Source organism: Scyliorhinus canicula, chromosome 15 (genome assembly GCF_902713615.1).
Source record: "Scyliorhinus canicula chromosome 15, sScyCan1.1, whole genome shotgun sequence".
NCBI classification, from domain to species: Eukaryota; Metazoa; Chordata; class Chondrichthyes; order Carcharhiniformes; family Scyliorhinidae; genus Scyliorhinus; species Scyliorhinus canicula.
The window spans coordinates 120,144,532-120,163,181 of NC_052160.1; the positions used below are offsets into that span (position 1 = coordinate 120,144,532).

Genomic DNA, 18,650 nt, shown 5'->3' on the forward strand with positions numbered 1-18,650 from the left:
TAAGTGCAAGCAAAGTCAGGAGAGAAAAATCCAGACCTCAGACACATGGAGCGAAGTATGGCAGAATATAGCAGACCGAGAGGGATCACCAACGTGACAACCCACCGACAGGCAGTGGATAGAGCTCTTGCATAAGCTCCAAAAACACAGACTCCAAGGAGGACCTCATGCTGGCCCCAAGGGTTCTAAGATCAGGAGAGCAGAACCAAGGATTTTCGAGCTCACTGAGGGCAGAAACCTGATTTCTCGTAGATGCTCGGTAAGGCTGGTCAGGAGGACATGCTTGCTGAGGACCCCAGAGGTACACCAGGCCCACCAGTCGCTCTGGTAAAGGCCCAAAGCAGGAGAACCTCCACCGACGATTAGTGCACAGCTCCATAAATACCAGGATTAGGTGTGAATTCTAAATTGAGGGAGACACAATCATCAGATATTGGGGCCAACTTGACCAAGTGCCGGGCGGACTTCAATGAGGCCAAAGTGATTTTATTCAAGAAAGGGGTGCGCTGGCAAAACTCTGGGTAACATAACGGCAATAAATGAGCATTATTTTAACTCACCGGAGGATGCAGACGAGTTCATGTAGAAAAAAACAGCTGGAAAGAGAGTAATAGCATACAGATATGGACCATTAATAATATTTCTCTTCGTTGGGGAGGGGGGGGGGGGGAGAAAGGGGGGGAGGGGAGGGGAGACACACTACGGGGAAAGGGAGGAAAGAGACACAAATACGGGAGGGGGGAAAGAGACCAAAATGGGGGGGGGGGGGAGCAGTGGTGAAGAGGGTAAAACGGGCAGAATGGGGGAGCTGCCTCCCAGGGGACAGCCACCACATTAGTGAGTGAGGGGGGGTGGGGGAGAGGAGAAATGCTAGTGACAACAGATCACATGAAGGCAACTAGAACAAATAAGACATTGGCAGCCATTTTGGATGGCTAACCAACAAAAGGAAAACCCGGCATGTAGGGGGACGTCCACGTGTAAGTATGGCTGACCCCCCATGCCTGAGGGCTGACAAGTCTTCCTCCAGAGAGACACCTAGGGAGCTTAAGAAAGCAATTAGCAGAGCGAAGGGCTGCAAGACAGCTCTGTCTAGTAAAAGTAGGGTAAATCTCAAGATATTCTAAAAGTCTCAGTGGGAAGAGGCAAACCAGGGAAAGAGTAGGGCCCATTAGGGACCAAGGGGGAAATCTACGGATGGAGATATTGATATGGTGTTTGAACAAATACTTTCATCTGTCTTCACCCAAGAGAATGAGGGGTTAGATATGGAACTCTGGGAGAGAGACCGAGTTCTTGAGCAAATTATCGGCGTGACAAGATATTGTAGGATTTGGCAGCATAAAAAGTGAACAATTCTCGAGATCAAGATGAATTGTATCCCAGGATGCTATGGGAGGCGAGGGAGTCGATTGCAGGGGCTCTGACCCAATTTTCAATTCCTCTCTGGACACGGGGAGGTGCCAGAGGACTGAAGAACAGCTAATATGGTTTCACGATGGTTGTAGAGATGAGCCAGGGAATCCTAGACCAGGGAGTCTCACATCATTGGTAGGGAAAATATTGGAGACAATTCTGAAGAGAATCTACCTCCACTTGGCAAAGTATGATCAGGAATAGTCTGCATGGATTTGTCAGAGGAGGTCATGCCTAACAAATTTGATTGAATCTTTTGAGCATGTGACCAGGTGTAGATGAGTGTAGTGCAGTTGCTGTAGTTTACATGGATTTCAGCAAAGCCTTTGACAAGGTCCTACATAAGAGACTTATCAAGAAGGTAAAAGCACATGAGATACAGAGTAACTTGATAAGGTGGATTCAAAATTGGCTGAACTGTAGGAATCGGAGGGTGATGACAGACTGGTTGCTTTAGTGTCCTGGAAGCTAGTGACCAGTGGCGTACCACTGGGATTTGTGCTGGGTCACGTATTATTTGTCATTTATATAATGACATTGCTGACTTTTTTGGGGGGGGTGGTGGAAGGTAGGATCATTAAGTTTGCCGGATGATGCAAAGATTGGCCGGGTGGGTTAACAGTGGGTTGAGTGCCTTGGGTTACAGGAAGATGGATGGGATAGTCAAATGGGCAGAAAGGTGGCAGGTGGAATTTAACCCTGAAAAGTGTCAGGTGATACACTTTGAAAGGAGTAATTTAACAAGGAGATATTCAATTAATGGCCTGACACTGGGATTTTCGAGGAACAATGCCGTGTTTGTCCATAGATCTCTGAAATCAGGGGCGGAATTCTCCGACCCCCCCCCCCCCCCCCCCCCCCCCGCAGGGTAGGGGAATTGCCCGGGGCCAGCGTAAATCCGCCGTGGTCGGAATTCTCCGCCACCCGGGAATCGGCAGGAGCGGGAATTACGCCCCGCTGATTGGCGTGTCCCCTGCGCCGATCACCGTGCCCCCTGTGGCGATTCTCCGGCCCGCGATGGGCCAACGTCCCGCTGCTGACAGGCCAATCCCGCCGGCGTGGTTTAAACCACCTCTGCCGGAGGGATTGGCGGCCGAGCGGGCCCCCTGGGGCGGTTGGGGGGGGGGGGGGGGGACGCGGGGCAATTGGACCCCGGGGGGGTCAGTGCCGTGGGGGCACTCTTTCCTTCCGCTGCCGCCACGGCCTCCACCATGGCGGAGGCGGAAGAGACCACCCCTACCCGCGCATGCGCCAGTGGTGATGTCAGTGGCCACTGATGCCCCGGCGCATGCGTGGACTAGCGCTGGCCGACGGCCGCCAAAGGCCGTTGGTGCTGGTTTTGGCACCAGTTGGCGTAGCGGAGCCACTCCAGTGCGGGCCTAGCCCCTAAAGGTGCGGAGAATTCCGCACCTTTTGGGAGGCCCAACGCCGGAGTTATTGCGCTCACTTTGCTACGCCGGGACCCCCCACCTTGTCGGGTAGGGGAGAATTTCGCCCAGGTCCTCAAACCTTCGATGAGATATTCTGTAGTCTTTTCAACAATATATTTTAGTCATAAAATGTGTGTGCATTGCAGCACATTCTAACTTGAATAGGAGTGCAGTAAAATTTGACTTGTCTCTATAAACTCTGTCATACTCTTGAATAGTTACTATGTACATTGCATGTCAGGCATATAGTCTGTAGTTGTTATTTTGTACGACTGTTTACAACAGGCAATCCATATTAACGAAGAAGTCTCAATCTCTATTGTCAAAGCTTCCAATGTCATCAAAACAGATAGGGGCCTTGGAACCTTCCTTGCATAATGAGTTTCTTTATTCCTCCTCTGTTCCTGGTAGTTTCTGGAGTCCGGAAATCTATGGCCTATTGTCATTGGGTTTTGGAGAGTTCAGACAATGGCAGGTGTGTAATCCATCGGGTGGGGGGGGGGGGGGGGGGGGGGGGGGGGGGTCTGAACATGTCTCTTGGGGTAAGGCTACTAGAAATTTGATCAATTTGTAGTGGGGCAGCACGGTATCACTGTTGCTTCAAGGTTCCAGGGTCTGATTCACGGTTTGATCACTGTCTATGTGGAGTCTACCGTTCTCCCCGTGTCAGTTCTTCCCGTGTCTGCAGTGGGTTTCCTCTGGTGCTCCGGTTTCCTCCCACAAGTCCCGAAAGACGTGCTGTTAGGTAATTTGACATTCTGAATTCTCCTGCTGGGTATCCGACAGGTGCTGGAATGTGGCGACGAGGGGCTTTTCACAGTAACTGCAGTGCAGTGTTAAGGTAAGCCTACATTATTAAGATTAAGGTCAGCTGACTTGTCCAGCCATTTAAAATACGTGTCTTTGCAGTTCTACCCAGTGTTCCTTTCAAAAACAATCCAGTTATTTCACCACCAGTGAAACTAAATGCATTATCCACATTGCACACATTGTCATGACACTTTTAACCAGTTTAGTAGGAAGGTATAAGTAGTCTAGCATTTATTTTTCATAAAATGTGAGTCAAATCCAGAGATTGATTTGTGATTTCAAATATGGATAATAGTTGAGTGTCTGTTAAGAACTCAACTGATATAAATGTTAGCGTATTCTAAATCCCTGAAGGGAAACCTGGAATACCGGCTCCTATCTGTTTGTTTTGCAATTTGTTTAATGTGAGGAAAGAGATAAGACCAGTTTGAAAGGTGCCAACCTTATTGTGTAATAATTCAACAAAAATAAATGTTTATTAAGCAGTAAAACGCACTTGGGCCACAATGAAGGGAAAAGATTGCACTGAACTACAATAATGGCTACACCCAAGTATACTTAATTGGTCCCATTCCAAATCCCTCTACTTTCCTAAACACAGATCTACCTCCCCAATGCAACACCCCATAGGTTTCAACACTGAACCAAATACAACAATAATTATCACATTTGACCTGTATATCTCTCTTGGGATATTTCTTCTGGTTTAGAGTAGCAACAACTGGTGACTTAATCGGACTTCCAGGCAAAAGGTTGTTTTGGGAGTGAACACATCTGTGATCTTTGGTGCATGCCAGCTCTCCTCCAAATATAGAATCAACCCTGACACTGATGTATTGCTTATTCCTTTGATCTTGTCTTATCTGAGAACCTGTCTTGGAAGCTGCTCAGTTGGCTGGATGGCTGGTTCGTGATGCATGCCAGCAGCGTGGGTTCAGTCCCAGCTGAGGTTATTCATAAAGACTCCCACTTCTCAACCATGCCTCTCGCCTGAGGTCTGTTGACCCTTGGATGAAAATCACCACCAGTCAGCTTTCAAAGGGGAGAGAAGGCTATGATCCTCTGGGACTCTGTGACACTTGCATGATATTTCTTACATGAGCTTACCCTTTTTAGCATGTAATACGACATCCATCCATGTGGTTCACTTTTGAACTCTTGCCGTCGGCCTTTAACTCCTACACTTTGCCCTATTAGTATCCGCTTTGCTTGGGTAAATATCTGTTTGCACCATTACTAGGCTAATCTGCATATCAAAGCTCTCAGCCAGCTGACTCCTTGACCAGTTCCCTTTCATCAAATTCTCATTTCTTCACACTTCTTACAGTGATGTCAGTTTTATGAAGTATGGCGTAAAGTTAAAGGAAACGCTAAATGGATTTTAAAAAACTGGCAATGATATCAAAAATGATCGCTGTAGTTTCTGTTAAACTATTCTTTCCTGTTTCTTCCCGATTCCTTCCCCTTTTATTTTTGCTGTTACATTTTGATCCATGGATGTTTAATGGATCTGTGACTTTAAGGTCCAAAGATGTGCAAGTTAGGTGGATTGGCCATGCTCAATTGCCCTTGGTTAGATGGGGTTTCTGGGTTAGAGGGATAGGGGTGGAGGTGTGGGGCTTAAGTTGGGTGCTCTTTCCAAGAGCCAGAGCAGACTCGATGGGCCGAATGGCCTCCTGCACTGTAAATTCTGTGATCTAAGCAACCTGTAACGTTAATGCAAACAGCAGGATCCATGAGGCTGTGCTGACTTACACTAAGTGATTGCCTATTGGCCAATGTCATTGATGACTCCTGTTTACATAGAATTTACAGTGCAGAAGGAGGCTATTCGGACCCATCGAGTCTGCACCGGCTCTTGGAAAGAGCACCCTACCCCCCTATCCAAGGTCAAACACCTCCACCCTATCCCATTACCCAGTAACCCCACCCAACACTAAGGGCAATTTGGACACCAAGGGCAATTTATCATGGCCAAACCACCTAACCCGCACATCTTTGGACTGTGGGAGGACTGGGCCCAAAAGGCTGTGCTCTGCCCATTAAAGTGTGAGGATTAGATCTGATCCCAGTGGAGTGTTTCAGAGGATTCAAGGGTAAGTCTTTTGTTTCAGTTTTGATTCTGCAGCAAGGATGGAGGGTTCTAATTAATTCTATCCCAAATATCCAGCTCAACTCTCTTCAGAGAGCTGACTCTCCAGTAAGACTTGGTGTCCTTCTCTCGAGAAATGCTCGTGCTTGGAGTCAAACTACAAGCTGGAAGCAGGGTTTGATGGAGATGAGGTGCCTCAAGAAAGAAATAAGCCTGTGTGTGAGCCTTAAGTTAAAGCCCAGTTTGATGAGAACTAAAGTGACTCTCCAGAAGGCCTGTCGTCTATAAAGTATTGTACTTAATGAATGACTGATCAATCAACCAGTGTGCTGTGAGAATACCTGCAACAGAATTACCGTTTGAAGACTTTTATCTTTTCACCTTGATGCGTAATTCTCTCCCCCCCCCCCCAATGTTTGCCTGTCTTACGTGGGTGGAGCTTGGAACAGTAAAAAGAGGTAGTAGGTTAGCTTGTTATCCAGTTGTAATTACTGCATATTTAATCTTATTCCTGTTATACCTATTCCTGTTATAAATAAACAGTAATTGTATTTCAATTTGCAAACCTGTAATTGCTGAGCACCACGGGTCAAGTATTTTTCGAAGAATTATTGTTAATTCAATTGTGTTGTGACTCTGGGACGAGTGGGCCTGGAATTGACCACACACCTGTCCACTTCAACATGGGTGTGTCCAGAACCAGGGGTCACAGCCTGAGGATTCAGGGTAAACCATTTTGGACAAAGATGAGACATTTCTTCACACAAAAATGGTGAGCCTGTGGAATTCATTACCACAGGAAGTAGTTGATGATGAATATTTCAAGGCAGCTGGACATAGCACTTGGGAGAATGAGATCAAAGATTATGGGGAGAAAGCAGGATTAGGCTATTGAGTTGGATGATCAGCCATGATCGTGATGAATGGCGGAGAGCATTTGTATGGAGAATCTATTATTTGGACTTTCAAGATCGGGGGTCAGTCATTCAGGATTGAGATGAATATTATTATCACATCAATTTCTGGAATGAGGGCTGTCTACGAGGGGAGGTTGAACAGAATGGGCGTTTTGAAACACCAGATTCTTAGTGTTTGAGAGGGTAAATACTGAGAGACTGATTCTCCTGGCTGGAAGAGTCTGGAATTAGAGGGGTGGGGGGCTTTGTCTCGGGATAAAGGGATGGCCGGATGGCTGTTTAGGATTGAGATGTGAAATATTTTTAATTCAATACGTTGTGAATCTTTATAACTCTGACACTTTGCATGTGAGCACTAGTGTCTGCACAAAATGAGACATTTATCGCCAATTGAAAGCCATATGGAGGAAGTCTGCAGTGTGCCATGTGAGCTGAATTTCAATTTAGATTGTGACTGCTAGATTTTGACTATTTATTTATGTATGTATATATTAAGTTTAGCAATGAGTTCATTCAAAACTCAGTTTTTTGGGCATCAAGGGAATTGAGGGAGGTAGGGATAGGGTGATGAGATGGAGGTAATATTGAATAGCAGAATAAGCTCTAGGCTATGTACAGCTTGCATCTATTACTAATTTTCTTTACTGTCTCCTACATTGTGCAAATGGGTGTAATATATTTAGAAGGAAAATTTGGCCAGTTTCAGCAAAATCAGTGGAAGCTGCTTTATGATGTCATTGTTTCTATGATGTTATGCATTGTATGGTCATGTAATAACCGCTTGTCACTGACGCCCTTAGGAAATGGTCTTTCGTATTTCACTTAAACTGCTGAGATTTTAATAATCAAGTGTCTACCCCTGTAGGTCTTTAAATCCTTCGATAAGATCACCTCAAAGACTCCCTAATAAGTCCAGCTGCTCACTTCTATCCTCCAAAGCTGGTGGCCGGAATTCTCCGCTCCCCACGTGGCGTGGGAGAATCGTGGGAGGGCCTCCTGACATTTTTTACGCCCCCCCCCGGTTTGGAAAAACCGGCGCTCGCCGTTCTTCACGGCGATTCTCCAAGCCCGATGGGCCGAGCGGCCAGCCCTTCACGTCCATTTCACCACGGCAGCAGTCGCTGCATTCGTGAAACGGGCGCCAGATGCCCGTTTGGGGCATCTAGGGGCCCGATTTGGACGGGAACACCGCGACTGTGCTCCGGAGGGGACAGGCACGCGATCGGTGCCCACCGATCGTCAGGCCTCCGTTCAAAATGGACGCACTCTTTCCCCTCCGCCTCCCGGCAAGATCAAGACGCCACGTTTTGCCGGGCGGTGGTGGAGAAAGACGGCACCGCGCATGCGCGGGTTCTGCCGTCTACGCGCTGATGTCATCCACGCATGCGCGGGTTGGAACCGGCAACCCCGCATGCGCGGATGAGATCAGAGATGCGCCGTTCGGGCGTCATTTCCGGCGCGACGAGGTCGCAGCTGGGAACGACGGGGGCCCGCTCCTAGCCCCCCGGGTGGGGGTGAATTAGGTGCTGGTAGCGGCCCCCGAGGCCGTCGTGAACCTCGGCCGAGTTCACGACGGCCTCCACGATTCTTGGACCCAGCGGAGAATTCTGCCCGGTGTTCTCTCTGTATTTTCCTGAACTGTACACGAGTAGTCATGGTGATTTCGGAGGCAGAGGCATCCTATACTAAATCATACCTTTACCCCCTTTGATCAGGAAAAGCGGGATCCTGAACACCGTCAATCCTTTTCCTACTTTCACCGCTGCAATTTTAAAAGTTCATTCATAGGATATGGGTGCCGCTGGCTGGGCTAGCATTTATGCCCATCCCTAATTGCCTTGAGAGGGCATTTTAAGAGTCAATCATATTGTGGTGGATCTGCAGTCACATAGGGCAGATCAGGTAAGGATGGCAAATTTCCTTTCCTTAGGAAACCAGATGGGTTTTTATGACAATCGACAATCGTTTCATTAGATTTTTAATTATTCAATTCAAATTTCACTGAGTCTCTGAATTGCTGGTCCAGTGGCAATGCCGCTAGGCCACTGCATAGTGTACTACTGATTTTAAATGGTTTTTCCTGCTAAGAATCAATTGATACGAGGGGTGTCTATGATACAGTTTGGATCACCATAAAGCACTTAATGGTGGAGTGTAAGAAGTAGGCTTTATTCATATACAGACCTGTGATTGGCTTATTTACATTTTCAGTTTCTTTATCTTCCAAACCCTCCAAATAACTGTTGAAAACCTTGTTCTTTGTACAACTTGTTTTGCTTTCATTAAAAAGTACATCATAGATATGCCTTCCTGAATTAGCTACTCCCTAATTTTTTTGTGAAGTTCTAATATCCACCACTTACAACTTTCGCACAAGCATTTCTTGTCGATGATGCTCAAAAAAATGCTTGCCTGTTGCTCTAAGATACATGGACGTTTGATCATTAACCCCAAACTCCACTAAAATTCCTATGTCTCATATGTATGGTTTCATTTGTGTTATGCTCCCATAATTTGTTTTCCTTCCCAGCTTCATAATACTTTTTGCTGAAGAACATCTTATTTTTATGTCTATTATTTGCACCCTTCTAATTTGGTAGCATGTACAAGCTTTCAAATTTCATTGTTTTCCTTTCTCCAAATAATTAATATTTAGAAAAATCAAAAATTACAATACACAATTGCCATGTTACCTTAATAGTCACCACTTTGTATTGATGCTACTTGTCAACTACCCGCTGCATTCGCTAACTTGATCAGTTACCCTTTTCATTCAGAGGTTTTCTGTCACCCATTCTGTGCTCTTTACGAATTAGATTCCTACAGTGTGACAGTCAATTGAAAAGTGTTTGTACAAAATAGATCTATTCCTGTTTGAGAAGTAGAATGCATTCTAATCCAGTCTACAATCGACTATTTTGTTTCTTTACTAGCAGTGGGCAGATGTCAAGTTGGTTTGATTGTTTTATAAAAGTTATTTTCCCAATGATCAAGTACACATTTGTTAAGTTTTCTGTGATTCGTAATTTTGTTCCCTTTCCTCATCTCTTTCTCTTCTCCTGGACCATGTTGCACACTGGAAAAAAGGACTTGCATTATATAGTATCTTTCACAATTTGACAATATCCTAAAGCATTTTTCAGTCAATTAAAGACTTTAGAAGACTTTAGTCACTACTGTGCTGTAGGAACTGTGCAATCAATTTGTACCCAGCAAGGTCCTGCGTCAATTAAGTAAATGGCCAGATAATCTGTTTTATATCTAGGTCGTCATGCCCGATTGCATAAATTGCTAAATGCAGTTTGAGATCCATGCCGTTTTTTCCTTGTAATTGAGCTGATATTTATCCAATATAGGTCATTCCAGGTATAAACCTAACTCGCTGTCAATTTAAAAGGGAGTTGCGTGAATGCATGAATGGCACAAAGAAAATCTAGCACAACTTGCCTGCGACCAGTAGAACCAGATACCAGATAGACTTTACTTTTTTCTTGTGTATTCTTCAATATTTTGCAAGTTTAATATGGTGGGGGTAGCATTTTTATATCTTAAAACTCCATATTTAAGGATGTAACCTAGTAATTTTGTTTGGAAAAGTTAGAAATTGATTTACACAAGGGTCTGAACCTCGTGTGAAATGCAGTAGAAGTTGTATTTCTAAAACTTGCTTTGTTTTTGTCAACATTCCTGTATGCAGATCACATTGCTTTGATTATTGAACTGCTGGGGAAGATGCCTCGGAAGCTTATTCTCGCAGGGAAATATTCCAAGGAATTTTTCACCAAAAAAGGTAAAGTATCCAAGAATGTAATGGTAAGACTTTTAAACATATTTTTAACTTGTATTGAATTTGAGAGATGACTGATGTTTCTGTGGATATTATGAGAATGCAGTGGCAGACAATTCAGTAACTCTACCCAAGGCATGATTAAAGAGTCCATCGTTAATTTGCAGTAATAACTATTAAACACTTATATTGTACCTACTGTGCTTCTTGCAAGGTTTCAATATGCTCAGTTTTATTGGTAAAGTGTTGGTAGTTGTTTAATTGTTGCACATTTGTGATGGCCTACGAAATAATGTTGATCTTGTAGATCAATTGGTCTATCAAGGGCTGAGAGGCACGATGTGGTTTAGGACAAGTGTAATTGGTTATCTATTAAATAGTAATGAAAGCAACTAGGTCTGTAGTGTTTTCTTGTATAATTGTACATAGTTTACACTTGTGAAATGTCACTTGGTATCTAACCTCAAAAGGTAAATTCAGATTTTAGTAATAGTCTAACTTTGCACATTTTTTTAATTGTGACTCTATTAAGTAAAACTTGAAGTAAATTTTTGAAGTACAAATTTTGAAGAAGGAATTTTGTATTCAATTAAAACAGCACTGCTCTTGCTGTAGATCTGTTATAAATAGACAGTTACACATTGCAAACCTATTCCATTTCTCTCCTGCCACCAACATTGTGCCTAAATTGATGCCTGTTGCTATGGATTGTTGCGTATATAGTGCATCAAGCTCAGGTCCGTAAAGGATTCCAAAAATGTTTGAAATTTTACAATCCGTTTAATGAGATTTATAAATCGTTTAGAGGATATGAGTGGCGTGCCCCAAAGATTGATGCTGAGACCACAGCTGTTAATTTATTTAGATGACATAAATATGAGGTTCAGGCAAATAGGTCATATTTTCAGATGTTGCCCTCTAAGAGGGGCACTGGAGTCGAGGCAGCTCAGAAATTGCAGAATGAATTAGGCAAGATGCGTAACCGAATTAGCAGCATTAAAAAAATGTGTTTATGTTCTGCATGAGCCTTCTGCAACCTGTCCTCATTCAACCGTATCAGCATAACATTCCAATCGTTTCAACCTTGTGTTTGGCATTTCCCTAAATGCATCAATGCTAGCTACCTCAACTCCTCCCATTTGATAGCGAGTTCCACATAATCGCACCGTGTAAAGATATTCTGTCTGAATTGCCGATTTGGATTTATTGGTGCCTATCTTATTTTTATATTTGGACTCTCTCTCGCATCTCTCACATCTACACTTTCAAACCACTTCATAGTTTCCAATCCCTCTACCAGGCTAACTCTGGTCCTTTTATTTTCTTGAAGGAGCTCCAGCCTGTTCAGCCTGCCCTCATGAACATGATTTCATCCTGGTCTGCCTTCATCTGTCCTGCCTCCAGTTCATTGTCATTTCTATATTATGGACACCAAAACTGTGTATAACACTCAAGGTTTAACAGAACCTTTCCGCTTTCCCTCTGAAATTAACTCCTATTTGTATTGAAATTCAGTTGCCTCATTATGCCCTGCTACAAGTTAATTTGCAATAATCTTCCTCAATAATGATTAATTCCAATTCAGTGTCCACAAGTGAGTCCGAAGCACTTTGTAAAACATGGACAACATGATTTCAGTGACATTGAAAACCTCATGAACATGCCAATGTTTCTTTGAATCTTCTAAAATTATTTCCCACCTCTTGCCAGTCTCAGTACCTACCCTCCTGTTTTACAACCACCTTATTATCCATTCTGCTACTTGTACACTGACTGCACATGTTTTGACTTTAGTAACTAATCTGTGGTACTTAATGAAAAGTCCTTTGAAAATCTAAAAATTTATCTGGTGTGGTCTTGGCAGATGAAATTTTTGTAGGTAAAGTGCTGTGCATAGGAAGAAAATGGGTGAGACTATTCCATGTATATAGAAATAACTAGGAATTTTAATAGTCTTGGTTTCTAATAGGTCCAGAAATGTAGAGCAGCATTCAGTAGTCAGTTAGAAATTGCAAAATGGCGCACCAGTCCGATAAAGTTGTAATCTTAACTGCACAGTGCTCTAGTTGGCTATACCATGAATTGTGTCTCTGCTGATTGCCTAGATACAAGGATGATGTTCCTAAACTGGGCCAGTGCAAAGAATAATGATAAGGCTGGTCAATAATATTGAGGGTCTGAATAATGAAGACCGAATGGTGAAGCATTAGCTTTTCAGTCTAGCAAGGTGACAGAGACAAGACTACTAAAAATGAGTTGATAAATCTCGATCATTACTTTAAATTAAGTTGCAAAACTAGGCTAAGAAACAGGGATTCAAAGTTTAAGATAATTTTGGGGCCAAAATCAGTACACCATACGATCAACACACGAGTAATAATTGAGGCCTGCCAATGAGATGACTAAAGTCTTGTGGATGGATGTATGAATCAAGATGTGACTTTCTCATCTAGAGTAATTTACGGTAAAATTTCTTAGATGACACTGCAGTGTTCCATCTTCAGTGACATGAGGAATCCTGACACGCCATTGTCATACCCAGAGCATAGCTCTTCTGTTTTGTCATTGTTACATTGACAGCCTTGAAGAGCTCTGTGGCCCAGACATGATGTACCCTCTAAGCCTTGTACAGCCTGATGGAGGGGGAAGTTTTGACATTGAAGAAAATGACACAAACTCAGTTAATAATCTTTTGTAATTCCGCTCATCATTCTGGAATATTTAAGATGCTCACCAAGGTGTTTATCTCTTTAGGTGAGCTGAGGCACATCACAAAACTGAAACCTTGGGGACTCTATGAAGTGCTGGTGGAAAAGTATGAATGGCCACAGGAAGAAGCTGCTACGTTTACAGAGTTCCTGTTACCAATGCTGGAACTGATACCAGAGAAGCGAGCCACTGCAGCAGAATGCCTCAGACACGCTTGGCTTAACTCATAGCAACCAAATTCACATTTGCTCTTTCCTTAAACTAGTGCAGCACCTGGTTCATTGTCTTACAGGTACACCTATATCTGTATAGGCTACTCCAATCTTTAGGCAAATTTTACATATTTAGTTGAAAAAATATATACAAGAAAAGGGATTATGCAGGGGTTGGGATTACAGATAAATATGCTAGTCATATAATAGCTGCAGGTTGTTAGCTGCTAATGAACACTAATTTAGTCTACATTCACCAGTTGTGCTGTTCATAACGTATATGATGAGTGCGAGTATAAATGAGTAGTTCAAAATTTAATGTCTTTTGCCAAGAACTGTACAATCTACAAGTGTCAGCATACGACCTAGAGACCAGATGAAATCTTACCTTGTACTCGTACCAAAGAGATAGCTAGCTGTGTTTTACACGTAGGATATTGACCGTTGAAATGGAGATTAAGGTATCCAGTAAATTAACTGCTTTTGCTTTGGAATGACTTGTGGCCAGTCTGCATGCTTTCAAGTTAGCCTGCTTAAGATCTGGGCTGTGCACTTGGCCTTCTGACCATGTTTTCTGTAGGTAGGTTGATGGACTGAGTAACTCCTGTAGTTGAGTGTTTAAGATATGTTCATACTTACCAGCTTCCCAACTGCCATTCCTGGAACAGCACTTTAGAAGAAAACATTCTGTCAGTGACTGTTGAAGTTCCAAAGTACTTATCAGTACTTGAAATCTCAGTTTATTATTGGAAGAGCTACAAGATATATAGTAGGAAATTAATCCTTTCCATTTGTCCTTCTGTGTTATATTTACTGCAGATCTAGAAATGATAACATTGTATTTAAATATTACTGTTTTCTAATGAAGGTTCCCCATTTTGTGTTTGTGTAACATCTGTCCAGAAAATGTTTTTAAATTTGCTTCACTGCATAGTCCAGGAAAACCAACTGGAATTAATCATTAATTTGGTCATGTTCTACTGCATTGCAATGTGGCTTGTTTACCTGAACAGACTATATTTCAAAAAATAAAGTGAACTTTTTGCATAAGATTGACGTGAATATTATACATGAAAGGAAGTTGAGTTTGTAACGTGCATTCTCTATTTTTGGAGGAAGAGATCCTCAACCAGTACCAGAAGAAGTGACGGTCCAAACACTTCCAGTGAAAGCCTGCCTTTAAAAAATGAATTAAAATGTCTTTGGCTATAATGTAGGGTACACTGGTATCTATTCTTAACTAGTGCTTTATCCAAAATCTTCAGAAAAGGTGTTGATTTTTTTTTCCCCCCAGTTGAGAAATATCCTGTGAAACATCTCAAATTAATTGCATTGACTAACGCAGCTAGCCAAACCTTTTATTTTGCTATCAGTAATATTCAACCAGGTTGTGTATTAATGAATATTTAGAAAATCTAAGGTAAATGAATAAGTGCTGCTCTTCAGTGTCGCAATTGTCCTGTATTGTCAGGCAGTGTTGGTTATGGCTTTGCTACCACTTGAAGTGAGCATTAAAAGGTATATCAAAAGTCCACCTGTAACAACTCTGTTCTATATTGGTTGGAACTGCTTTATTAACTGCCTGTTAGATATTCTGTCAAAGATTCTTTGTATATATTGTCCCAGCAACATTTGTGAGATGCAGTAATCTGTTTATTTCTTTTCCTTTTTTGGAAATGCACTTTTATGTAAAGCACCACAGTGATCAATCTAAATTTAAAATTGTGCAGCGATTGTCGTTTGTAAATCCCTTGGAAATTCCTGCTTACAGTAAGAACCCAATTGTGCAAATTTTGAAATAAAGCAGATCGGGCGCTATTCTCAGTTCTTTTTCTTCACCTTCTCCCACCGAAAAAACAATTGCACTTATGAATTGTTGCAGACTGGATTTCACCAATGATCCATCTGGAATATTTAAAACTAACGCAAATAGTATGAAAGAATCACATTAATGGCAATACTACAAGTGGTTCAATTAATATTCATCTTTAAGGCATAAGAGATGTGTTGATATGCAATGTCCCTTCACCTTCTAATCATTTTGGCTAAAATCAAGAGTAGGACTAAGTCTGAGATCAGGTGAAGTGCCAGCTCTCATCAGCTTGGAACTGTTTCTCTTGCGGAGAATATGATTGCATTCAGTTAGAATTTGAGTAGGTTTTTGAAGTAAGCAAGGAGATGGATTAGGGGCTTGCCCTGTCCGCTTTGCATATTGGCTTTGTAACTCTGAGAAAGGACCAATTTTTAAAAAATCATCATAGAATTAAAGTTCAGGAGATCAATTGGTGGTCATACAAGTGTCTACTTGATACACATGCCGGCTGTACTGGGGGAAACCAGCTTTTTAAAAATGTTTAAATGACCATTGACAGATGGGATTCCAAAACCAGCGAAATAGCGTAGATTTTCATTTTTTTTTAATCTTTTAAATTTAAGTAGGAAAACAGGAAGAAATGAAATGAAAATCGCTTATTGTCATGAGTAGGCTTCAATGAAGTTACTGTGAAAAGCCCCTAGTCGCCACATTCCGGCGCCTGTCCGGGGAGGCTGGTACGGGAATTGAACCGTGCTGCTGGCCTGCTTGGTCAGCTTTAAAAGCCAGCGAGTGAGCTAAACCAACAACATTGCCAAACTGAAAGGAAGTGAAAAATAGTTAAACTAGATGCATGCTCTTCTCTGCAGGATTTCTTACGTTAAAATTGCAAAATCATTGCAAGGAGTAAATATGGGAATAATGCTATGTGGTTTTTCATTATTTTTCTTGCGTAGCATATTTAATGAATTGGGTGCCCATGTCATGGGTGAAGAAGGTAGGTAGACGGGAGAAATAAATAGATTTTTTCCTACATACTTCTGGGTCAGTGGCTTGTGACTTTGGCTGCAGTATAATAGTATACCGTTTTCATGGTTGTGTTCACTAATGTTTTGTCTGACTTAAAAGCCTTGCTGGTTCATTTGCATTATATATCTCTTTGCAGCTTTGGGGATCCAGGATTTTGTTATTTGGCCTCAAGTGCAGTTTAAAAATTTGAGTGCAGGATTGTCTCCTTGATAACTGATATACACCAATAAACTGCAACTTGGTAACCTTTCCTGAAAATACTGGTAAGAACAGACTAAGGAGACGTGTGCATGCAGAGCCTGTGGTGCAGTGGTGATGTCACTGGACTAGTAATCCACCCTAATGTTCTGAGGACATGGGCTCGCCCACCATGATTTCAAATTCAATTATAATAAAGAAATCTGGAATTGAAAACTAGCTTCAGAAATGTGATCAATTGTTGTTTAAAAACTCATCTGATTCATTAATGCCATTTTAGGGAACTCTTGCTGTTGCCTGGCTACGGTGTGACTTCGCAGCAATGTGGGGGACTCTTAAATTCTCTCTGAAATGGCCTTGGATCATGGTCAATTGGGGATGGGCAACAAATGGTGGTCTTATCAGTAGCACGCACATGCCATGGAAGAATTAGGAAATAGACTGTGATCCGAATGGACATACTTTCAATTAGTGTGACTAAGAACACTGATCAGAAATCTGACTCAGTGGCACTACTGACTCAGTCAGGATTTAAGTACATAGTTTCAGCTGGTGCTTTAGTGCAGTACTGAGGAAGTCCTGCATTGTTGGAGGTTCTACCTTTTGTATAAGCTATTGAGTAGGGGATCAAAGCTTTGATATATTAGTGGGTCTAATAAACTGGAAAGAATTCTGTGCCCCGTTCCAAAAAAAGTGGCAATTTTTCTTGGTACATTTGTTAACCCTTCCACAACCAACATCAAGTTCATAGGTTGTATGCAAAGTAAATTATATTGCCAGCAGTCCTACATTTTGATTTGCTTTAATTTTTAAGTGTATTTACATTTTTTTTTAAACACCTGTGCACTGAGAGAATTAGATGCATTGACTTATTTCTGGTCTTAACCAGGAAAGAGAGTTACCTCTTCTAAAGGACTTTTAATTGCTGACTTTTAAGAGTGACTTCTATCTTCTGTGTTCAGTGCTAAAATCATTGGAAAAGTGACTGAATAATTGACTTCCTTGCAAAATAAAAAAAATCGTAAAAAGATGTCAACTCTCAACAGGCTTATGCTAAACTGCATTGTTTGAAAACTGAAGTTGCAATTTCTTCGCTCTGTTTCAGGTTTTAAGCCAGCAACAATGCATGCCTGAAATTGGGGGGCTGTCCACCCAAGAGGGTTAATTGTTTTTTCTCCACAGATGCTGCTAGGTCTGAGTGTTTCTAGAATTTTTGTGTTATTACTTGAAACCATTTTGACTCACTTGATAGTGTTGTAAACAACTGGGAATATAATTAGCCAGTGTTGGTCATAAAAAAAGTGTTTAATTGTGGCCCCAAGAGTGGTTTTCACTGTCCCATGTCTCGCATTCTGTCTGATATTTGGAGAGAAAATAGCACAATTAGTTGCCATATTTCTAATAATTAAGACTTTCCTAAATTGCTCTAAATGTAATTAGTAAAATCTATTAAATTCACTTTGCAATATTTGCATACAAGACTTGTCTCCTTGTGGGTTAATTTTCTTAATCCTGGGTTATATACTTGCTCATATTCTCGGGGCTAGTTCTTTCCCGGCGATATTTCTACAAAGGCACAGACCCAGCAGCAGTGTTACGTGCGCACACATCCCTTCAGTTTCCTCTACTTTCACTCCATATTACTCTTCTATTGTTATTTAAATAGAAGCTCTTCCTCCTGTACCTTTATTTTAACTGGATTGAGAGATTTTAAATCTGTATTCGGGAGCAGGGACTGAAATTGGGAGTGGAGTGTTATTTAAATGTCTTGGCACAAGAGCAGGAGAACACTGTTGAAGAACACTTCAGTGATAAAATGAGTTCCTATCCAATCAATGACTGCAGTTGAGCTGAATTTGTTTTTTGGACTGCTCCCAGAATGTGCACAAGAAGAAAACTGGCAAGCACATGGTTTTTGTCTCTGTTGGATAATGTTATTGAGCTTATTCTATGTAGCACCATAGTTCCAGAAATGATGAAAGATGGTTGGGTATAACATTGCGACTCTTGGTATTTAATGCATCATTCAACATGCATGATTTTCGATGAATAATTATTATTCTACTTGCAGATTAAGTTGCATAGAAAATAGAAGCAGGAGGAGGCCATTCATCCCTTGGAGCCTGCACCACTATTTATTATGATGATGGCTGAATGACTTGCCCGTTGAATATTTCGTGTTGTATTTTTTGTAAATAAATGAGTGCCCAATTCATTTTTTCCAATTAATGGGCAAT

The 18,650-nt window shown here is 41.9% G+C and overlaps 1 protein-coding gene across 1 annotated transcript in view; it reads left to right on the plus strand.

Annotated features, from left to right (window-relative positions):
• LOC119978596 (SRSF protein kinase 1-like) overlaps positions 1–15,191 on the plus strand; it is an 86,258-nt gene extending 71,067 nt beyond the window's left edge. The window contains 2 exon segments of the mRNA XM_038820365.1: positions 10,363–10,455; positions 13,207–15,191. Coding sequence (XP_038676293.1) covers positions 10,363–10,455; positions 13,207–13,391 — 278 coding nt within the window. The 3' untranslated portion in view covers positions 13,392–15,191.
• Positions 15,192–18,650: the final 3,459 nt, after the last annotated feature.